This window comes from Budorcas taxicolor, chromosome 15 (assembly GCF_023091745.1).
Source record: "Budorcas taxicolor isolate Tak-1 chromosome 15, Takin1.1, whole genome shotgun sequence".
Taxonomy (NCBI): Eukaryota; Metazoa; Chordata; class Mammalia; order Artiodactyla; family Bovidae; genus Budorcas; species Budorcas taxicolor.
The window spans coordinates 79,829,394-79,853,420 of record NC_068924.1 but is presented as its reverse complement, the minus strand read 5'-3'; the positions used below and the strand labels follow the sequence as shown (position 1 = coordinate 79,853,420).

The 24,027-nt window shown below is 43.3% G+C and overlaps 2 protein-coding genes across 3 annotated transcripts in view; one reads left to right on the top strand and one right to left on the bottom strand.

Annotated features, from left to right (window-relative positions):
- ZFP91 (ZFP91 zinc finger protein, atypical E3 ubiquitin ligase) overlaps window positions 1-9,502 on the bottom strand; it is a 36,815-nt gene extending 27,313 nt beyond the window's left edge. For both annotated transcript variants that reach the window (XM_052653400.1, XM_052653401.1), the window contains exons 1-2: window positions 9,171-9,502; window positions 3,952-3,980 (exon numbers count right to left, since the gene is read on the bottom strand). In XM_052653400.1, coding sequence (XP_052509360.1) covers window positions 3,952-3,980; window positions 9,171-9,502 — 361 coding nt within the window. The remainder of the gene's footprint in view (window positions 1-3,951; window positions 3,981-9,170) is intronic.
- A 3,579-nt stretch (window positions 9,503-13,081) lies between these two features.
- Window positions 13,082-24,027, top strand: part of LPXN (leupaxin) — a 38,520-nt gene continuing 27,574 nt past the window's right edge. The window contains exons 1-2 of the mRNA XM_052653227.1: window positions 13,082-13,094; window positions 18,885-19,042. Coding sequence (XP_052509187.1) covers window positions 13,082-13,094; window positions 18,885-19,042 — 171 coding nt within the window. The remainder of the gene's footprint in view (window positions 13,095-18,884; window positions 19,043-24,027) is intronic.

The window sequence follows — 24,027 nt, the reverse complement described above, 5'->3', positions numbered from 1 at the left end:
TGCAATTTAGTAATTCTGAAGCAGCAGCCAGTTCCTTTTCTGAGTGTGCATTATCATTTACTCAAACCTGTCCAGAGTTCTCGCCTGTAACTGAAGGAGAGCACTTTATTTCCAAGTTGTTTGGAGTAAGAGTAAAAAATAATCCTGAAAACATCTTTTCAATACTAATGAAATAAAGAGATATCTTTAGAAATTCACCTCCATTTCTATATTCAGTGATCTAGTTGTAGAATTATGAGACACTTACATACCTACATATGCAGCTCAGACTTGAACGATTACTGTAGTAACCAAACTTACAGAGACTCAGATGGGAGCTGGAGAGGATTTCTTTGAAATTTTATAAGCTTAACAACAGTTACTTTTTATTGAGTCTTTACTGGATTCAGTTAACTAGGTTATTTGCAATAAAAGGCAAAACTCGAATTCAACCCCTGAGCTGTAACTCCAGATCCAGAGCACTTAACTAGGGGATTAACGTGGGACTTAAAGACTGACCCGTGATGCAGGTGTTTTTCTCTTTAAACTTTAGCGCAGATGATTCACAACGCTGCATCAGTGTCAGGTGCACAGCAGAGGGACTCGTTTTCTAGACCCACCGCCCACCACCCTTTCTCCAGTTCCTTTCCATCATAACTAGGTACTGACTATACTTCCCTGTGCCACACAATAGGTCCCTGTTGGTTACCTATTTTATATATAACAGTGTTTATGTGCTAATCCCAAACTCCTGATTCATTCCTGCCTCCTTTCCCTTTTGGTAACCATAAATTTAAGTTCATTTGTATCTTTTTTTTCCAGATTCCACATATAAGCAATTATGTGTTATTTATATTTGTCTGACTTACTTTACTTAGTATGATAATTCTAGGTGTATTCATGTTGCTGCAAAAGTCATTATCTCATATGTTTTTACGGCTGAGTATTCTAAAGGAGATTAGTCTTGGGTGTTCTTTGGAAGGAATGATGCTGAAGCTGAAACTCCAGTACTTTGGACACCTCATGCGAAGAGTTGACTCATTGGAAAAGACTCTGATGCTGGGAGGGATTGGGGGCAGGAGGAGAAGGGGACGACAGAGGATGAGATGGCTGGATGGCATCACCGACTCAATGGACCTGAGTCTGAGTGAACTCCGGGAGTTGGTGATGGACAGGCAGGCCTGGCGTGCTGCAATTCATGGGGTGGCAGAGTCGGACACGACTGAGCGACTGAACTGAATGTTTCAGTGTGTGTGTGTACCCATGTGTGCACATACACTGGAAAATACACACACACACACACACAATCACAGCCCCCATCTTCCGTGCCCATCCATCTGTGGAGGGACACTTGGGCTGCTTCCATCGCTTGGCAGCTGTAAACACTGCTGCATGACACTGGGCATGCGCCTCTGTTTGAATTAAGAGTTTTCATCTTCTTCTGATAATACACCCAGGAGAGGGAGTGCTGGATCATGATAGCTCTATTTTTAGCTTTTTAACAAACATCCATACTGCCCTCCACAGTGGCTGCACTAAGGCACACTCCCACCAGTAGTGTGGAAGGGCCCCCCTTTCTCCACACTCTACCCAGCATTTACTATTATAGACTTTCAGATGATGGTGATTCTGACCAGTATGAGGCAGTACCTCATTACAGCTTTATTTCCATTTCCCGAATAATTAACACTGATGAACATCTTTATGTGCTCGTTAAGTCATCTGTACCTCTTTTTCAGATAAATGTCTGTTTAGGTCTTCTGCCCATTTTTTTGTTTCTTTTTGATATTGAGCTGCATGAGCTGTTTGTACTTTTTTGGAAATTAAACCCTTGTCAGTTGCAGTGTTTGCAAATATTTTCTCCCAGTCCACACTGCTATCATTTACATAAGAGGATGTTTTTTGCCTATCTTCTCTGAGTTTTATGGTGTCATATCTGATATTTACATTTTAAGCCAATTTGCGTTTATTTTTAAGTCTAGTGTGAGGAAGTGTTCTAACTTCACTGATATACATGCAGCTAGCTGTCCAGCTTTCCCAACCCCACTTGCTGCAGAGACTTGTCTTTTCCTCACTGTGTATTCTGGCCTCTTTGCTGAAGACTAACTGACCATAGGTGAATGTGTTTATTTCTGGGCTCTCTATTCTGCTCTACGGATTCATGTCTGTTTTTGTGCCAATACCACTCTGTTCTGACTGCAGCTCTGTAGTAGAGTCGTTCTCCACATTTAAGTCTTTTACCTCCTCGGTCAGGGTTTTTTCTGGGTATTTTATCTTTTTGAGGCAATTTTAAGAGAGGTTTGTTTTTTTTTTTTTTACTTTCTCTTTCTCATATTTCAATGTTAACATAAAGAAATCTGTTAGTACAACAGGTTTCTGTATGTTACTCTTGTATCCCACTACCTTGCTCAGTTTATCAACTCTAATAGTTGCTGTGCAGAGTTTATTTGCAGTAAAAGACAGAAATTGAATTCAAATTCTGAGCTCTAACTCTAAATCCAGGGCATTTAACAAGTGGGTTAAAGTGGTACTGACTGAGACTGAACTACCCGAAATGCAGTTTTACTCTCTCCTCAGTGCAGAACTTTATGTAACATGCCAGCTTCTGGTTTAAGAAATCGACACAAAAGATCAATTAAAAAGTCATCTACAACAGAGTTCTTAATTTCCACCACATTCTGTGAGTTCACTCCAAGGCAACCCAAAATAATTTCTTTTGACAGTCTTTAGACACAGGAGATAATTCTAGCTGACAGATGCAGGCTGTGGTTTTTGTCTTAGTAGAAATTGCTCTGTTATTTGTCACCTGTCACAGCATTCCCCCCACATCCTAAAATTTCCAAAATGATCTCTGAATAAGGAACACAAGAGCTTCCATTCTTGACAGACATATCCTAATTTCCAAGTATCAACAGCAACAAAACCCAAAACCTCCTAAACAAAACAGTCATGCAAAGCTTTCTACACAAAAACCTGCCTAGTATGAAACACTTCTGCTTGGTATACTATGAAATGAAATACTAGCAGATTCTAAAATTCAGAGGAAAAAAAAAACCTGCTCACTGATACCTAATTGCTCACAGAGTAATCAAGTTACTGGTTCCTAACCATACTATCATTCTTCTAAATGGCATAAATTCAGGTTTTACACTCGACCTATACATGCATATTGCAAAGCATTCTTTAGAAGAGAAAGTCCACACTGAGGATAATATGTACTCATATTACATATATACATAATAAATTAACTGATTAATACTTCAGGACTGGACCAAGATAAGACAAAGTAAATGAAATGTGCTTAAATGTATCTTTGTTTTAGTTTTAAGAAGGATGCTATGTATTTGAATGCAGTATCAAGGAACAAAGTCAATAACTAGGAAAAAAATTTAATAAATGAGCAACTGGCTCAACATGCTATGGGCAATTTTAATAATCCAATCTGCAAAGCCAGAACAGTCTTTTAAAAAAAGCATTAAAAAAAACCTGAACATTAGCTTCCCTTCATCATCCAGATAAGAATACTTTTAATACATGTATCTGGCTTGCTACTTGAAATAACCTAGTGGGCCCATCTAATTATTCGCCAGGCTGCAATCTGAAAACACTCCTCTCCCTGCACTCTTCAGAACGCAGTCATGGCTCGCCACGGGAGCCCGCGCTGCGCCCTGCACACTGTGTGTCACCCCGCTCTGCTACTTCACTGGAAAACCAGGCACCTTTAAAAATTACAATAAAGTGGCGTCAAATAACCTGATTCCCCATTATTAGGTTTGAAATAATACTAAAATGCTCCACTTGCCCAAACCTGCCACTCTTGAATATGGCCTGTCTATTCCAACAATTCACTACCAAGTAAGTCACTTTTAAATCGGAGCGATTTGAATGATCAGGTTGAAGCTCATTCTATTTTCCATCAGATTATAAAGTGGTCACGTAATGTTTATGAGTGCTAAGAAGGACCCATCTTACCTTTCTCAGTTGATACTTTTTCTATGCATCTGAAAGAAAAGAGAATCAAATGGTAAATGAATAATCTTGCACATTTTCTTAAAAAAACAAACATTTATCCTTTTCAGGTTCATCTCCAGAGTGATACAGAAAGCATCAGCTGAACTTTCTGCAGTGATGAAACAACATCCTACATCTGTACTGTCCAATACGCTAGTCTCCTGAACGACTGAAACAGCTATGTAGCTGAGGAACTCAATCATCAGTTCTGATTAATATGATTTAAATAGCCACAAGCAGATATCATATTTGACAGCACAAAGCTAGAGTATCATTCAAAACAGTTGTTTTTAACTATAAAAAAAAAAAAATCGATACAAAGAAACTACTGCTAATTTTGTTGCATTAAATGGTCATAAAAGAAAAATGTATTTTACACAAATGCAGTAACTAGTGGTGCAATGAAATATTTGAGATATCCTCCAAAATACTCCTGCCAAAAGAAAAACAGAGGGAAGAAGGATAAAGGTAATAAGAATGGCAAAATCTCGATAACTGTTAAATCCAGGTGATAAATACTGAGGACTCATTATTATCTCTACTTTGGATATATTTGACAATTCTCAAAATAAAAATTTAACGAACCTAAGAGAAAATCCTAAAATTATTCATTTGTTAAACTAAAGTCAAAATCTATTTCTAAAATGGCAGCAGACTGGACCTAGAAATAAATGTAACTTGAACTTTACAAATTAGATAGGAAGAGTAAAGAGTCTTATGTGTAATAAACTGGAGGTTAAAAAAAATGTCATTTGCATGTTTTTAATTCCGGGAAATTTCTATCAAATGTTAACTGTTGAGTACAGTATAATGACTCTCCTCTATAGCCCTTACCCAAATTCAAAGTTGACCTGTCTTGGATCTTTCCCAAGATGCCAAACAGCATCTCTGAGCAATATGAAGTTTTCTCCTTTTTTTCTTTTTTGAAAATAAACCTAATACAAATGAAGACTCTTATGTTACAAAGAATATCCAAGCAGATACTGAAGCCACAGCATAATACAAATTCTGTTCTCTTTAAAGAGACTAAATATCATTTTCTCATCTCATTTTTTTAAAAGCTTGGTATTATAATAATTTATTATATTTTTAATGTCCCAATTAACAACTGACACAGGAATGCTGCTCATCACCCTAGCTCTAAATGAAAAGTTTCATAAGTCACTGCTAGATGCGGACACACTATGCAGTAAACTTCCTGAAAGCCCACGGGAACGGCTCAGGGTTCCCTCTACCAAGCTCTCCGCAAAAGGGAAACTCAGGATTTGGGGCTTATACAATCGAAGGCTTCTCTAAAGAGCCACAGAATCCAGAAATTTTTCCAATTCGGAGTATTACTGCCTCTTCATTCTCACTATCATGACCATCACCTTCTCCTTACAAAAAGAAAGTGTGAAGCAAAGGCTTACTACCATTTTACTTTCTGCAAGAAAACAAACCCCAAATGGAATTCCATATACTGGAAAACAGTGCAGTATTTGTTTCATTTGTAACCCATCTGAACCTGTAGGTTTACCACTAGGAATACTGTTCTAGCCTATATTCCCATATTCCTTATGGTGAGGAAAGAACAGCTTTTCTCAACAGCTAAGTGAGAAATTTAAAAAAAAAAAGTATGTAAGTATTAAATTCTGAAATGCATCAGATAATCTAAAGGACTTATTATCACACAGTAGGAAGAAAATAAGTCTTTTGCATTTAAAGTAATCTTATTTTAACAATTATAGTGTTCCCCTATTAGTAGAGAATGGATGTTTTAATTTCTAAATCAGAAATAAGCTGTAGTGTGTGTATGTATACACAGATACCTGTATATACCTGTATGTACCCATACATAGATACCTATAAACATCTGCATTTGAAACATAAGAATCTTAACTCTGGAACTTATTGGCTAAAATACAGCAAATAAAGAGCCTAATTCTTAGTACTAATATATAACCTTTCTTCAAACTTGGTTTATCTTTCCTACTAGCCTTTAAGCTTTTAATTTAAAATGATTATAAATTTAACTGAATGCCTTTTGCTTAAGCACATTCACTGAAAAATTCTTTTTATTCCCCTTCATAAAGAGCTCCTATTCTTTTCATTAATTCCTGAGTATGTCAATGCAAACAGAAAAATTGTTATAAGATTAGGAAAGTTTATAAAAACAGTAATTGCCATCTAACTGTAAAGCTCATCCCATAAATCATAAATTATCAGCTAAAGATGAAGCATATGCAAGGAGGTTAAGTGACTTGCCCAAGGTCAGTAAGCAGTAAAAAGCAATGCTTTTTTTCTATTTTGCCTTGTAAGAGGAATCGAAACTCCAAGTCTATTTACTGACACTTGAAACCACTGTACAATCAAGTCACTTTGCTGTTTCCTTGATCAAGAAAAACAAGGGTAGGTTAAACAGTGATTACTGGGAATTTATTGGGAGAAATGTTATTTGGAAAACAGAGCTGAAATCAAGGTCAGAAGGAACTTAACCAGGGTTCAGTGATCACACATTTCAAAACTTGAAATGTCTTAATGGATAAAGTTTCTCAATTACTTTTTAAAATTTATCACTCTGAAAATCTGTAAACTGTGCATACATTTGACAAACCTCCACTAATCCATCCATCGTCCCCCTTTACTGAAATCCATGTCTCATTTTTCTTTATGAATCCTGGCTCAGCACACTACCAGATCCAATTATTTGCTTAATCAAGGTTTACTGAGCTGAAATGCTGTAGCAGTTCTTCTATTTCCAGGGTATGTAGTAAATTGAAAACATGTAATAAAAAAATTATTAAAGTGAAAATTTATCAAACAACCCAATCAAAACTGCATAATTTAAAATATACAGTTAAGAAATAGTTCCGAGGCTAAAAGAACACTATGATCTTTTATGATACTGGATGAGAGAGAGGCGCACTTTTAAGAATTAAGACTTTTCTTTCCTCCCCACAAGGAATACTGAGGAGAAAAAAACTGAAAGGATTTAATTAAGCCGTCCTCATCCAACTTCAACTGTTATAACATTTACATTGTGGAAATAAAACTACTCAGTACTTTTTTGACAGAAGTTAGGGAACACTTAAGATTTTCTCTGAGTAAACTGATGAGTCAGCGGGAGGGAAAGGTGCTAAGGAGATATAGCCATCTATAACTTTCAAATGGGTAGGTGAAAATGGAAGGAAATTTTAAAAGATTAAGTTATTAACCTTCCTGTGTATGGTCACAGAAAAAATTGAAAAGCCTATTTGGCAGGATTTACATGAAGAACTCCCCACACAGCAGCTATGCCTCCACTGCGTCACTCCAGCAGAGGCCTGCCTACTACAGGCCACACGCAGTAGACGCACGGAGCAGGTGCGGATCGCTGCTCAGCACACACACTTTCAATAGTCCCTACGTGTCATGCTTTGTATTAAGTGCTGCACTTAAGTCTCACAAACTCATCTCATTGAGCTTAACAGTATTTCCTGTAGATAATAAAACTGAGGCAGAAGCAGTTTAACCTGTCCAAGGAATTTATATTCAAATAAGGCCAATGACATCTTTTCAAATTTATGATAGTAAAAACTGTTTAAATTTTTTGTCTATGAAACTCACAGCAATCATTAATCGAACCCTAACTGCATGCAGCCCAATCATTTATAAATACAAGTTTTTGTTGTCCACAGAAATTTAATTTACACAATTCTCTAAATTATGTTAATTGGTGAAAGTCGCTCAACTGTCCAACTCTTTGCGACGCCATGGAAAATACAATCCATGGTATCCCCCAGGCCAGAATACAGGAGTGGCTAGCCTTTTCCTTTCTCCAGGGGATCTTCCCAACCCAGGGATCGAATCCAGGTCTTCCGCACTGCGGGCGGATTCTTTACCAGCTGAAAGAAAAGTGAAGTCGCTCAGTCCTGTCCGACCTTTTGCAACCCCACGGACTGTAGCCTACCAGGCTCCTCTGTCCACGGGATTTTCAGGCAAGAATACGGGAGTGGGTTGCCATTTCCTTCTCCACTTTACCAGCTGAGCCACATGTTAATCAAATAACATCCAATAATTTGAAAGCACATCTAAAACACAATATACCTTTGAAAGTTACTTCTTTCTGACAGTCTTCCAAGACAAGTATGCCACAGTCACAGACTTCACTCTTACCTGTGGAGCAGGTGTGTTTCAAATTTTAAATTGACCAGGCCTGTGTAAGCTAAATATTGTCAGGATCTCTACTGGGGAGGCAGCGTGGCGGCGGCGGCCGGGGGCATTTAAAACTTATTTCTCCCCTCACCTTCAATTTTTCCTGCTTTTTTTTTTTTTCACTTGAAAGTCAAAAAGACACAAAAGTCTTCAGCAACTAATTCCATGGCTAATGCGCTTCATTTCTACAATTTAAAAACACGTGTGCTTCACTACTTTAGGCACAGAAACATTTTAATGAACAACTTAAAACATATGTAGATTCCTGGTCATCTTGGTTCCTCTACGACCTCTCGGGAAGGAAAGAATTCCTTTCATATTATTCAAAATTTTAAGGACGAAATCCCTATATTAAAACACTTGCAAAAATACACACTTGTGTGCGCCTCAGTTTTATCTATAGGAGATAATGTTTAGCTCAATGAGATGAGTTTGTGAGACTTAAGTGCAGCACTTCATACAAAGCATGATACGTAGGAAATATTGAAAGTTTTTGACAGTCGTCAAAAAAAAAAACCATCAACACACGCATTTCAGAGTCTACACTTAAAACTGGCAAGCCACGTTTTTATCCTGTTTTTTTTTTTTTTTTCCCCCGAAAAACGAGTGAAAATGTGAAAATTTAGTACGTTTGAAAAAAAAACAAACTGTGCTGAGACTGATCAGGAGGCAAGGGTGGGGGAACGACCTCATCCTGCGCGCTGAGCGCGAAGCCCCCGCCGCCGGTTTCCCAACGGGGCCGCGCGGTACAGCGGCGGCCGCCGCGCGGGGGAAGGGGCCGGCGGCAGAGGCGCGCCCCGCGGGGGCCGCCGAGGCGGGAGCGGCGGCGCGGCGCGGGCAGGCCGGCGGCGGGGGCCGCCGAGGCGGGGCGCGGGCGGCGGGGCGCCGGGCCGGCCGGCAGGGGGCAGAGCGGCGGCGCGTCACGTGGGGCGGCCGCTACGGGAGCCGCGAGGGCTGCGCGGGCGGAGGGGGGTCGCTCCCACCGCCGCGGAGACGGCGTTACTCACAGCAGGCGCGGGCTCCTCTTGCCCTGGGCCGGGGACGGCGGCTTCGCGGCCTGGGCCGGCTGCCCCGGGGCGTCGGCGGGCCTGGCGCTGGGGCTGCTCCTCCGCCGGCGCGGGTACTCGGCCTTCCTCCGACGGGACACGGCGGCGGCGGCGGCGGCGGCCGCGGCGGCGCGGCCCCGGTCCCGGCCTCCCCTCAGCACGCGGCTGCTGGGGGGCCCCGCGGGCGGCGCCGCCGCCGCCTCAGGGGGCTGTGGCTGGGGCTCCGCCGCCGCCGGCCCCCCTCCCTCGTCCTGCCGCTCCGGGGGTCGCGGCTCTTCCGTCTCCCCCGGCATCGAGACGCGTCCGCCCCCCCACCCCCTGGTCCCGGCGGCGGAGGCGGCGGCGGCGGCGGCCGCGGCGCTGCTCCCCCCGCCCCCCGGAGCGGCCGGCTCACTCACTCTGCGCGCCTCTCTCCCCCCTCCCCTCCGCCCGGCTCCGAGGGCGCCCCCCCCCCCGCCCCCTGCCACTCAAGGGCCGGTACCGCTGGCGGCGCGCGCGCGCGCCCGCCACAGGCGCACAGCGGGCCAATCAGGGGGAAGAAGCGGCTCCTTGGCCCCGCCCCTCGCGGGTTTTCACGTCGCGGCGTCCCGGGCTTCCGCCCACCCCCACCCCGGCCTTCCACCAATCAGGAAACGGCTCCAAGGGAGCGCGCGAGGTTTCCTTCCCCGCGCACCCGTTCTCACCGTTAAACGGCTGCGTCTCGCGACAATCCCAAAGTGACCTTTTTTTTTTTTTTTTCCCCCACCTCCGGAGCTCAACGCGCGCCCGGGGCAGTGGGAGGGGCAGGCCTCGCGAGGGGGCGGGTGGGAAACGCACCTCCTTCCCCGCCTCGCGCGCACCCTGGGCTGGCTGCGCGCGCACCTGCCGCCCTAAGGAGCCGCTAACGCCACAAGGGCTTTCTATCCTTCTCCCTTAAGCCGCGGAGGGAGCCTCGGCGTCCTTCCGCCTCCACCCCGGCCCCACTTTCCTGTCTGTGGCCTTTCTGTCCCCAGCGCCGCGAGGTCTTGCGGGGAAGAAGGGGGGGGATTTTTTTTTGAGCTGTCGCTTCTCCTTTAAGAAAAAAAGCCCCGTCGGCCGCCGGATGAAAGTCTCTGAAAAAATGGCGGCGGTGGAACAGAGGCGGGGTCGTGAGGGCAAGGAGGACCCGCCTTCTGGCGCATGCGCGTGGTCGTCTCGCTCCGAGGCATCCTGGGACGTGAAGTTCCGCTTCCCCCTGCGCCTTCGGAAGACCGCTGGGAACCCCGCGGCGGAGAGGATGCTGGGAGGCTTTGGCCGTTGCGCGCTGGGAGAGGTAGTCGGCTGCCCAGTCAGTTCGAATTCGCTCTTCCGGGAGGCGGTGTTTCCGGGCTGGGCCTGAGCGCCCGCCCGCATCCGGGTACGCCTACCGAGCCTGTCGCTGGTTGGGTCGCCTGGCAGTTTCGCGTAACTTTTCGCTCGGTGTTGGCGAACCATGTCAAGGTGGCCACGCAGTAGCCCTCGCCTCTGGTTAGACGGCGCCGCCGCGGGGACGGGCCGGCGTTCACGTACATCTGCTGCATTATCCCATCTTCTGTGCGCGTCTGGAGGTCAGGAGTTGACTGGTCCCGTCGGCTCTTAGTGGGTCTGGCACAATTCCTACCCCTCATCCGATCCTTAATAAAAGTTTGTGGAAAGACTTGTGGAATTGCTTTTTTCCCCCCTGGATATCAGGGCTGAAGACTGGCACCCGCTGCTTAGGCTTGGCGTGCCCCTGGGTTGGAGAAGAGTGGTGAAGCATTGTTAGCGGGACTCCTGTGACCTCCCCAGATACCTGAAGGCTTCCCGCCACTCCCCACCCCGAAACCATCTGCTTCTGCGGTTTTTAAATGTCGCTGCTACACAGGAAGCACGGTCAGAACAGCAGCTTTGTCAGAATTTCTTTTTCCACCAGCGTGTGCAGCTAAATGACTCTAGTGCATCAAACAGGAGTTTCCATTTGCTTATCAACCGAGTTGCCTTCGGTGATGGCTCTGAGCTTCTTGCATTGCTTCCCCCCCCCCCCCCCCCCTTTTTTTTTTCTTTCGTCCATTAGAATGAAGGCGCGACCTGCAGGAATGCTTCTCAGCCCCGGAAACCAAAGCACCCAGGGTTAGAAATCTCCAAAGTAAGTGGCTGGAAACAAGCTCTCAGAATCCAATTCTACATTTCACATGAATCATTTAGTTAAACTGCAGATAGAGTCCAATATTTTGCCAACCAAGTGCTGAAGAGCCTTTTTCCTTCCAATGTTTGGGCTCAGTTCAGTTCAGTTCAGTTGCTCAGTCGTGTCCGACTCTTTGCGACCCCATGAATCGCAGCACGCCAGGCACCACTTCAGATAGGGCAAATGTTCATCTTCTCTGTGGAGTGTTTTGCACTTTGATGGGGCTAAAGGCATTTCAGTTGTAAAAACTGGCATAGTGTGGGTGGGAGTTTTTCAAAGCTGTGTTTGTAGTGAGCAGACTTGGAATGACGCTGACATCCAATGGCTGCGAAAAGTAATGCAGAGGTGGGATCGCCTTTACGTTAAAAAATAAAAATAAAAAAGTTTTTAAGAGTCACAAAGGAATGGAGAATGAGTGATTCAGTTAACCGTAAAAAAGACCACTGGGTTGTAGAGGAAAGAATACAGGCTTTGACATTAAATCTATATTTTAAGTATTATAGTAAGTAGCAAACTTACTAATTCTGTTAACTTTAGCAAATTTCTATTTCACTACTGGTAAAAATGGGGATAATATCTATTTAACAAGACCATAGTTTTACTTTATGTACTGCCGCCTTATAGCAGACCTTTTGAAAGTGCTTTATTCAAGGTGAATAAAATCCCAGTAGCCAAAAAAGAGGGAAAGTTGACCCCAGTGTCACTTTTGAGAGAAATTAAGGCCATATAACTAGACGGCAAGTGTGTATGATTGAAACATCTGCCCCCAAGAACCTGGTGTCAAATCTTCCAGTTTCATTCTTCATGACACCTCTAGATGATTGCATTTTAAACCACTGAAATAAACCTGGCCGGAGAATCCAACTGTAAGCCTGGTCCGGAGAATCCAACTGTAAGCCTGGTCCGGAGAATCCTGTTCTGCCGGTAATAGGTTGATGATCTATTCAGAAAAGCAAATAAGTATAATTTCTGGATAATTGGGTAAAGACAGCAAAATGAATTGAGTGCTAGTTAACTCTGATGGAAATTTTATGAAGGAGATTATGCTTCCATGGTCTTTCAGCTTCATAGAAAAAAAAAAAAATCAGAATCTTTCACAGCAGGCTACCCTACCCACTCTGGGAAAGAAACACAAATGCAAATCTGCCATTCCCATGAATTCAAGATAAATCCAAGTGCATAGTAGGTTCTCAAATTTTTCAAAATTAGTTTTGCTTCTTTATCACCTTGGCCAATGCACAACCAGAACTCAAATCCAACAGCCTATCTTTCTATGTCTCATTTTTTAAAACTCTGACTTAGGGAAAAAAAAAAAACAACAACAACTCATCAAAAGTGAGGAAAGTGAAAGTGAAGCCGCTCAGTCTTTGCCGACCCTGTGTACTATGTAGCCCACCAGGCCCCTCCGTCCATGGGATTCTCCAGGCAAGAATACTGGAGTGGGGTGCCATTTCCTTCTCCAGGGGATCTTCCGGACCCAGGGACCGAACCCACGTCTCCCACATTGCAGGCAGATGCTTTAACCTCTGAGCTATCAGGGAAGTAACTCAGAGGTTAGAGAGAGGAAGTGCTAAGCAAATACAGGAACCAAAAAAGGGCTATAGAGGCTGCTTCGCGCTGGCTCATTCAGTCCCTTTGCGGTCCTCTTCCCCCAGCACATGCAGTGCTCTACAATCTGTGTGTGGCACCAGGGCATCTCGGGTGCGAGACGATGGAAGAGCTAGGTGAGTGAGGAGCTTCTTGGAGGAGCAACTCGAAGGGACTGAAGACTTGGCTGCCCTCTCCATGGGTGGTGGGGTGTACTTCTAGCCAGATGGAGGATAGTGTTGGAAGATTTTCTTTTCACTGCTTTCCTGAGCTCAGGCCAACCAAGAGTGAGGCATGAGGAACTATGTTATTTTGGGGAACTATGGGTTCGCTGTTTTTAGAGACACAATAGGCAAAGAATTTGCTACTAACCACAGAGTAAACTCTGCACAAATACTTTTGAACTGAGTTGTGCTTGAAATTGTGATTTTGTTAGGAGCGTTTTTGCTCCTTGGGGGGCTGCAAGGAGATCATAGTCGGGCTACAGAGTCGGTAAGTTCAGAGATGTGATTTGGGGAGGAAAAGAAATAGGGGGGACTGGGTAAAGGGTGTTACAAGGAGAAGAAACGGACTAGAAGTATGAGAATGAGGGATCCGCAAAGGGTGGAGAAAGGCCAGAGTTTTTCATTTGTTCCATCGTTGAGCATTAAATCAAGAAGACACAGCACTGTTACTCCAGTGCTTTCATTGCTAAGCTTTTTACTGAGAGCAGCTCTGAAGGAGCAGATGAGCATGGCCTGCAAATATGACACCTCCTTCCACTCCAAAGCAACTGCAACTAGCGCTGAAGCTGTGGGCCGCATTGCTCAGAGAGATCCCTGATTTCAGACCTTGGGCGTGCCGTCAGGCTTGTCGTTCTCGGGACTCATGCCATATCCTTTGCCAATTTTTGTTGCCATCGTGCTTACAAACGCTGAGTCACTAAACTTTACCCAGTGTCCAAGCTGTATAATTCCACGGTGTCTTGGGTGGTTGTATGTCAGAAGCGCAAGTGACAGCAACAAGAAAAATCTCGCATGTTGTCTTTTTTTAAATGTGTTTTGAGAGCTAGAGGAGTAGAGGAAGGAAGGAAGCCAAATTACAGACAGGAAGCGATGTTAATGAAAAGGAAAAGGGTATTTAATATTAACGTGTGAACTATTTTGGAAGTAAAGTCTATTTTAATACGTGGAGTAGAGTATATTTTGAACTTGGGGTAGAATCCCAATTCTTATCCTGTTGGAGAGATTCATGTTTTTGGCTGAATTCCACCCGAATCCAGCTCTGCTCTTTTAGGGATACGCCATGGCTTTCATGGAGAACCAAATGGGAACCCACCCCAGTATTCTTGCCTGGAGAATCCCATGGACAGAGGAGCCTGGCGGGCTACACTCCACGGGGTGGCAAGAGTCAGACATGACTGAGCGGCTAAACAGAGAGAGAGATGGCTTTCATGTCGTAATTGGAAAGGGAACTAATCCTTATTCAGTGACTTAAGCTGAAACTCTACATTTTTATATATGTTAATCGTGTTAGTGTTCCAAACAACCCTCTGAAATAGGTATTCTCCACGTCTTTTTTTTTTCAAATAAGGAATCAAAAAAACAAGATAACTTGTTCAGCGTCACTCATAGGAACACCTGACGAACTGACTAAACCAAAACCTGATGAAGTGACAAGGTGTTCTTTTGGAAGTCTGTTGGCCCTGGTGTTCCAGCCAATAGGACAACCCAGACAATTAAAAGATTAAAAAAAAAGAGATTGGTGCAGTTTCACATTTCCTCAGCAGGATGAATGGTAGAGGAGTTTGGTCCCGAAATACAGAAACTACCAGCTGGCCTGGAGGCAGCGTTCACGCGTGTCAGCCGGGCGGCCGCTCCTCAGCGGGCCGTTACCTTCTGCGGACTCGGCAGCTCAGCGTCCGCCTGAAAGACGTGGGGTGGGCCTGTCTTCTCCCATGCGGGGACGCGGTGGGGAGGACGAGTCAGCCCAGTGGGCCAGGGTTTCCTCTTGGCAGCACTGCCGCCCGAGGTGGGTGGTTTGTGTCCACTCGGGAGGTCTCACCCAAACCCTCATTATGGGAGGGTGCCACATACGGGGGAACCAGGAGCAAACTGCAGCTCTGAACGAAGTCATTACAATCCACTGAGACTCTCAAGAGACCTCCCTTAATTCTTTTCCTGTAAATGTTGACATTGCTTGATTTCCTCAGACAAAGGGCTATAAAAATGGATGGTAGAGTTTTCAGTCTGATACCCCCAACCCTGCAGCCATAATCCCTTATTTGTCATACATTTGAAATTCAGTTCAGTTCAGTTCAGTCACTCAGTTGTGTCCAGTTCATTGCGACCCCAAGGACTGCAGCATGCCAGGCCTCCCTGTCCATCACTAACTCCCGGAGTTTGCTCAAACTCATGTCCATTGAGTCGGTGATGCCATCCAACCATCTCATGCTCTGAAATTAGTCATCTTCAAATTACAGAATCTGGCCAAAAGGCAAGATGATCTCAGAGTGTTGGTGATATGTATACACGTAGGAAACAGGAAGAGAAAGGGCTGTAACGCATGACTGAAAGGAGTTATAGTAACTGGTTAGCTGGTGCTTGTAAGGGTAACCTACTTTTAGGGGGATGGTTTGCTTCTCTTGTAGAGGGTCGTCCCTCTCCCCTCATCTTTTTTTAATATTTATTTTAATTAGAGGCTAATTACTTTACAATATTGTAGTGGGTGTACATGTGTTCCCCATCCTGAACCCCCCTCTCTCTCCCCTCATCTTTATTGCAAATGCATTTTTATTTTGAATCCGAGAGGAACCATGACTTCTGTTTGCAGTAAAGCTTACGAAATAGAAAAGAAAGAAGCTGTATCTTAATAGAGGGCTACAGAATAAAAACATGGAACTCAGAAATTTGGCATTCAGTCTGAGAGAAAAAGTTTTATTTTCTATTTCTACCTTAGTTTTCTTTAAAAAATTAAGAAAAAACCTTTATTATAGAGAATTTTAAAATTTACAAGAGGGAAAAAAAACAGTGAAATCTGATGTACCCCTGAGTCACCTTAAACAGCTAACAACTCTTGGTCAATCTTACTCCATTTATACATCCACCCATTCCTTCTCCTCCTAGATTATTTTAAAGTAATTTCAGGCATTGTTTTGGTTTCATCTATAAACATATATATATATCATTATGCGAGTAACTCTAATATCATATCCATAAAATTCTTGATAGTAATTCCGGATGGACGGGAGGCCTGGAGTGCTGCAGTTCATGGGGTCGCAAAGAGTCGGACACGACTGAGCGACTGAACTGAACTGAATGTCATGAGAGATCATCATCACACCTAAAATATTAACAGAAACTACAATGTTATCAAGTATCCTTGTCACTCCTGAAATACACTAACAGTGCTTACCTACTTATTGGATTTTCAGTCACTGTTCACTATTTCTAATTCTTTCTTTTTTGGTGGTTCTTGCTTGTTTATTTAAGATTCATCCACTGAATCAGTTATAAATCTCTGGAATCTTTTTTAACCTATTGGTCCCCCTCTGTCTCTTTTCCACTGAAGTTCATTTGTTGAAGGATCATTAGCCCTGAAGAGTTTAGCTCATTTTGTTTATCTCCAAACTGGTGCATACAATTCAATATATTTGTGAGACGGATGCTTGAGAAAGATCTGTAGAAGATTTCATTTGTAAAAAAAAATGATCAGATCTTTTCTTACGCCATTAAGAAATACCCATCCCCCAACACCGGAAATGAAATCATTTTTTAACGACCTGTAAAGTTCATTTTCCCCATCGGAAGACTTTAGAGTTAGGTAGATCCTTGCTGCTGCTAAGTCGCTTCAGTCGTGTCCGACTCTGCGTGACCCCATAGACGGCAGCCCACCAGGCTCTGCTGTCCCTGGGATTCTCCAGGCAAGAACACTGGAGTGGGTTGCCGTTTCCTTCTCCAATAGGCAGATCCTTCGGAATAATATAATGCAGTGTGTTGTAAAGGTTAAAACACTACAGTCTCTGATAAGAAATTCACTGGAGGTTCACTCTGGGCATGGATCTGCAGTTCACAAAATGCTGTTGTGATAAATTGCTTCATTATGTGGGTGAGAAAACAGCCTCAGAGAAGTGCATGTCATGGGAAGACGACCTAGAGAATCCACATGGAGAAGAGGTCTGGCGTTTCTGACTTGCAGACGTCAGGGATCAGGTAGTTCAGGGTCAGCCAGGGTCTGCATTCAGTAGGCTGGGTGCTTAGTCGCTCAGCTGTGTCTGACCCTTTGCAACCCTGTGGACTGCATGCAGCCTGCCAGGCTCCTCTGTCCATGGGATTCTCCAGGCGAGAGTCCTGGAGTGGGTTGCCACTTCCTACTCCAGAGGATCTTCCCGACCCAGGGACTGGAGCTGCTTCTCCTGCATTCTTTACCCTCTGAGCCATCAGCTGGCACTCAGGAGCAGCGTGACCTTACACAAGACATTTTTCTCTTTCTTAATCTACAAAACAAGGACAATACTATTACTTGACTCAAAGTATTAGGATGACTAATATATAAATATATAGCTATTATATATCATATAATAATATCTTAATATTATATTTAATTTATATTTCTATGAATAATATACATGTATGTCCTGTGTTAATTTTATTAATTATTACTATTAATCTCCTGAAAATAGAAAGTTGATAGTGTAATACTCATACAAGAAAGTCCGTTGGTTTCTCCTAAGAAAACTACAAGAGAAACAAATCTCAGCTGTTTGGACTGCAGCAGCTTGTTCAATTTTGCAGTATGTTTCCAATCAATCCATTTTTCTCCCCACACTTTTAAAAGACAGAGTGCCAATACCTTGAGAATTTTGTTACATGCTGGGGATATAAGGAAAAAAAACCCATCAGGATTAAGAATCAGTTTTACTGTACTGATATGTTTGGGAAAACCGTAAAATAATTGCCTATATTTTTCTGATAGGAAAACATGCGGCGTTTACACCTAGAGTCTATTATACAGAGCAAAGTAAGTCAGAAAGAGGAAGATAAACATCGAATATTAGCGCATATATGCGGGATCGAGAAAGATGGCTCTGATGAGCCTGTTTGCTGGGCAGCAGGAGGTGCAGACGTAGAGAACGGCGGTGGACACAGCGGGGGGTGGAGACGCTGGGAGAAACTGAGAGTGGCATTGCAGCGTGCACATTAGCATATGTGACATTAGGTGGCCGGCAGAAACTCGCCGTGTGACACAGGGAGCTCGAATCCACTGCTCTGAGACAAACTGGCAGGAGTGGGGAGGGAGGCGGGAAGGAGGTTCCATCGGGGGGACATGTGTATACCTGTGGCTGATTCATGCTGCTATATGGCAGAAACCAACACAGTATTGTAAAGCAATTATCCTCCAATCAAAAATAAGTAATCTAAAAATACATTTTAAATTTACTCATCTCCTTGGCTGTGCCAAGTCTTAGCTGCGCACATGGAATCTTTGATCTTCAGTACACCGTGTGGGATCTAGTTCCCCGACCAGGGGTTGAAACCGGGCCCCCTGCCCTGGGAGTGCGGGGTCTCAGCCACTGGACCCCCAGGGACGTCCCCGTTTATGTTTCTCTAATTGGAGATCTCCGTGGGTGATCTACTCTCAATGATAAAAATGAATACAGGGCAAGATAGAAAGTCAAACTGTAGAGTGAGACCATGTGATTGAATGCAGCTGTCAGAAATAAGAAATAGGCTACAGTATGCAGAGGCCAGTAAACATATCCTGGTAAGATAGACCGTATTCTTGAAGTCAAATAAGGAGTAAAGGAGGATGTTTGAGTTTAGATTTAACTCTTAACCGAAGAGAAGAGGGAGATAAATGGCAGCATTGTGGGGATACTCGAGAGGATAATTATTCTATAGAAGATGTGCACAGTCCATATCACGATTCCCTTGTATCTTTTGATATAGATGCCTTGTTGGAGGAACTGGAATACTCTACCTTCCAGGAAAGTGATGAATACTCCAAGGCAGCTTCTCCTCCCCTGTATCAGCATTCCAGAAAGGAGAGTAACCTTGCTGAGACTTCAAAGGTCCCTTCCGTTCCTGATGACACGAATCCCTTTCCGGTAAGTTTTCATTTATTGAAGTACCTTAAATGTTTGAGTGCATTTCTGAAAATTAATTGTATCTCAAATAAAATTATGTTAAAAGGAGAATCACATATTCAAGAGAGAGAAAAAACCTTCTCCTTAAAAATTAAAAAAAAAAATTTTGTTAAATGATAAAGATGGTTGTTTTTGGAAAGAGGGGGAGCACTGAGAAAAGCGTCATAGAAGAATAAGTCTTTGGAAGCTGTTTTTTTTCTTATGAGGGCCTGGAGCTGGTAGAGTATTGTGTAATTCACTTGGGATATTCTGCTGTCACCATCTGGGTATCAGAAGGCATGTTGTAGTTTGATTGGAATGTCACTCAGTAAGGCCAGAGATCACCTGGGCAAGGCCAGGTGACAGTTTAGCTAAATCTTCTCAGTTCAGTTCAGTTCAGTTCAGTCGCTCAGTTGTGTCCGACTCTTTGCGACCCCATAAATCTTCTCAGGATAGCTTTTTTAGGGTATTCACTTTCTGGCTCTTCTTTCCTGCTGAATATATTAGGAAATTCAATTATTAGTATATCCAGAGGTGAGGAAGCTCTGGGGAACCAACCCAAGAAAACTACACTCAGGAAAGATTATGAATTAACCTCCCCGGAAATCCAATTTATTGACTTCTGGTTAGAATGTAAAGGGTCAAGCAGAACAGATATGAATAACATTTGTTGAGATGTGTTGAGATGCATCCTTTCCTATGGATAAGTCTGCATGCATCTGCTTTATAATTAGGAGCCTACTTGGTGAGAATGGATTAGTATAGGAGGGATTAAGAAGATGCTTTTCATATCTGGTGTTTCTGAACGATGATTTTTTCTTTTCTTTTCGGCCACACTGTTCTGCATGTGGGATCTTAGTTTCCCGACCAGGGACTGAGCCTGTGCCTCCTGCATTGGGAGAGCGGATCTTAAGCTCTGTACCCCAGGGAAGTCCCTGAACTGTGGTCTTCTGACCCATCCTTGTACACTGTAGGAAATCACCAGCAGCACAGACTTGAAACCTGAGCCTGTGGGAAGGCTTCCTCTTTAACTGATCTTCCTTCCAGCTATGCCTGTACAGCTTTCAGGATACACGTTTCTCTCTTTTCTAGGGAGCCACTGTCTTTGTTCTCACTGTGAGGTAGAGCCATAGACTCCTAACTGGTCCGCTAACCTGCCCCCCTGCAATTTCTTCTCCAAATTGCAGTCAGGATAATCCTGTAAAACTTAAATCAGATCACCTCATTCTCCTACTCAGAACCCCGTGATGAATTCTCATCTCATTTGCAGTAAAAAGCCACAGTCTACACTGACCTTATTTATGGGGTGACCATATGTGTTGGTTCACTTGGAAGAATCTGGGTTTTTCCTTATTTTCTTGACATCCTATTATTGACTCTACCTTTTACCCCGGATTTTCCATTTTTTTGGTGAAATTTTTAAAATTAGTAATAGCTTTAAAGTAAACCAGCATGGATTACCAACCCCCAGTTGGTTCTTCTGGCTTCTCTCACAGTCTCCTGCAGTATATAAAATACATGTGCAGGGAACAGAGTTCTTATTTTATTATTGCTGTTGATCAGTCTCTCAATTCTGTCTGACACTTTGCAACCCCATGAACTGCAGCACGCCAGGCTTCCCTGTTCACCATCTCCTGGAGCTTGCTCAAACTCATGTCCATTGAGTTGGTGATGCCATCCAAGCATCTCATCCTCTGTCGTCCCCTCCTTCTCCTGCCCTCAATCTTTCCCAGCATCAGGGTCTTTTCAAATGAGTCAGCTCTTCACATCAGGTGGCCAAAGTATTGGAGTTTTAGCTTCAGCATCAGTCCTTCCAATGAATATTCATGACTGATTTCCTTTAGGATGGACTGGATGGATCTCCTTGCAGTCCAAGGGACTCTCAAAAGCATCAATTCTTCAGCACTTATCCTTCTTTATGGTCCACCTCTCACATCCGTACATGACTACGGAAAAAACCATAGCTTTGACTATATGGACCTTTATCAGCAAAACGATGTCTCTGCTTTTTAATACACTGTTTAGGTTTGTCATAGCTTTTCTTCCAAGGAGCAAGGGTCTCTTAATTTCATGGCTGCAGTCACTGTCCACAGTGATTTTGGAGCCCAAGAAAACAAAATCTGTCACTGTTTCCACTTTTTTCCCATCTATTTGCCATGAAATGATGGGACCGGATGCCATGATCTTTGTTTTGGAATGTTCAGTTTTAATTATAGCTGGATCTAATAGGTGTGGTTTAGTCGCTAAGTCATGATCGACTCTTGGCAACCCCACGGCCTGTAATCCACCAGGCTCCTCTGTGCATGGGATGCTCCAGGCAAGAACACTGGAGTGGGTTGCCATTTCCTCCTCCAGGGGATCTTCGCCACACAGGGATCGAGCCTGAGTCCCCTGCACTGCAGGTGAATTCTTCGCCAACTGAGCTACAAGGGAGGTCTAGGGTCTAAGAGATGCCTAATGACAATGGCTACTCTCATCTCCTGATCCTGTTAGGATACAGTCTAACTGGCAGCACCCTTTGAAGGGCGATACTCAGGGTGCTGGCTGTTACAGCTGGAGCTCGAGCACAGCAGCCAGCGGCAGCTGACTCCTCTGGTCTTCAGTGGTGGCAAGAAAAATGATGAGGGATTTTTTCCCCCTGGTCACTTGTCATAGCACCTCTCGTGCCCTGCTGTGGTCCGTGAGATGATCTGTGAGATGCAGAGAATCTCCTCGGGGTCAGAGAGAAATACAGGAAATTGTGGCTTAAGGTCATACACATCTAGCTGAAGAAGCAGAGGCTGAGCACTCTTGCCATAGGGTACAGTGTGATCTAAGTGTTCTTGGTAAAGCAGTTTTGTCACTGATTGTGTATTAAAGATGTTAGTTTTATTATTTGGCAAAAATGCTTCTAAATTCTGTAATGAGCACTTCCAGCAGCATTTGACTCAAATCCAAACCGAAACCAAAACTACACGTTTAACTGTCTCAATAAAGCTGATGTTTGGGACTCTGGTGGTCCCACGGTTAAGCATCTGCCCCCCAAGTGGGATCTATTTATGCTAATAGTCACTTTTGAAGTAGATCTTGATGCTTCTTCGTAATGTTTGTGTCTTCTGGTTTTCGAACTGACAGTGATATTTCTACTCCCCACCCCCATGTTGGATGGTAAATATTAACAAAGTTGAACAAATACTTTGTGCAGAATACACACCCATCATCATCTCTTCTTTTTAAAAAAGCTTTATGATTTGTTTACTGGCTGTGCTGGGTCTTCATTGCTGCGTGTTGGTTTTTTTCTAGTTTCGGGGGGCTTTCTCTCGTCAGGGAACATAGGCTGTAGGGAGTGCAGGCTTCAAGATTGGGGTGCCTGGGCTCAGTATTTGTCCAAGGATTGAACCCGCGTTCCCTGCTTGGCAGGCAGATTCTTAACCACTAGATCACCAGGGGAGTCCGATCCTCAACTTTCTTGAGACAATTAAACGTGTAGTTTTTGTTTTGAAAAGTTAATACTTAAGAAGAACGTGCCAGATGAAAATTCAATATGTGAAGCTGCGGGAGGTATGTTTACACGCCATTGTGATACCTTCCATACGGATCAAATGACTCTCCTCAATTAATTTTGCTCATTTTCAATTCTGTTTTCTTGTGCTTGTAACTAAAGTAAACTAGTGATAACTAATTGACTGTTTTTGCAAGCCACCAGATAATGTCAGATTAAATCAGTTAGAGGCCTCAATTAGAAACTTTAGTTCCAAATTGGTTTAATTGTTACAGCTCATTCAAAGGACCACAGAAAAGTACTTAGAAGTTTATTCTTCTGTCTAAAATGGAGCATCTGATATTGCTAATGCCATTGTAAATTTAGTTGAAAAGTTCAACGATGGAGATCAATGTTGTTTGGAGAGGGTGGTAATGCTAACACAAAGTTTGACGGAGCACAGCCTGCTGGCAAAGCCACTGTGTGGAGCAGATAGGTAGTTGGAACTGGTCGTGATGTGCACAAAATTCATGACTGCATCCAAATAAGCTTCTGTATTCTACCAATCAGAATAGAAACTGTGGTTGTTAAAATTTACAAAGTCTCTCTCTCTACATATATATATACACACAATCAGTGGAGAATGAAATGGCAACCCATTCCAGTATTCTTGCCTGAGAAATCACAAGGACAGAGGAGCCTGGTGAGCTACAGTCCGTGGGGTCACAAAGAGTCAGACATGCCCGAGCGACTTATCACACGTGCACACACACACAATCAGGGTGTGCGTGTGTGTATATATGTTTATATATATATATATCATCTACAAAACTTTTGTGACAGAAGCTGTTGTTGAATCTAAAAATATATATTAGCGTGGTTGTATTTATTTTCTCTATTCATTGCCTGCCATCAACTGGGTTTTAGAAATATCTGAGCCTCTGAAAAGTCACTTTGTAAAGCAACCTCAATGGAGGCCATGTTATGTGCAAAATCAGTTGGAAATATTTAATCAGATTATTTAATGCATGTAGCATGAAAATTCAGCTTTTGAAGTTTTTAAACAAGTTGCAATTATGTGCAACAAAGTTTGCAAAAAGGAAGTAGCTCAGATTTCTTCTTACAAAAGCCTGGGAGGAAATGAACCAATCAAAAGATGAGCCGTTAAACATTTTAATGGCCTAACTTGAAAATCATGTTTTGGAAACATCTCAACTTTGATGGACCTCCTGATTTTAGTTGAATAAATTTATATTCCCATCAGAATGGGATGAAATTGTGAAGGCCTATGATTTTGCAGTATCTACATTTGGTGAAATGTTACAAGGCATCATTTAAGAGCTCTGTCTTGTAAAAATATCCAAGAAAGTTGTGCTGGATGGAGACAGAAATACCACATGTGTGAAAATATTAGAGCTGAAATATTTACATATTTTAATATAAAAAATAGGATTGAAAATATCTTCCACTCAGCAGAATCTGCTCCAAACTTAAAGGTTCATCACCA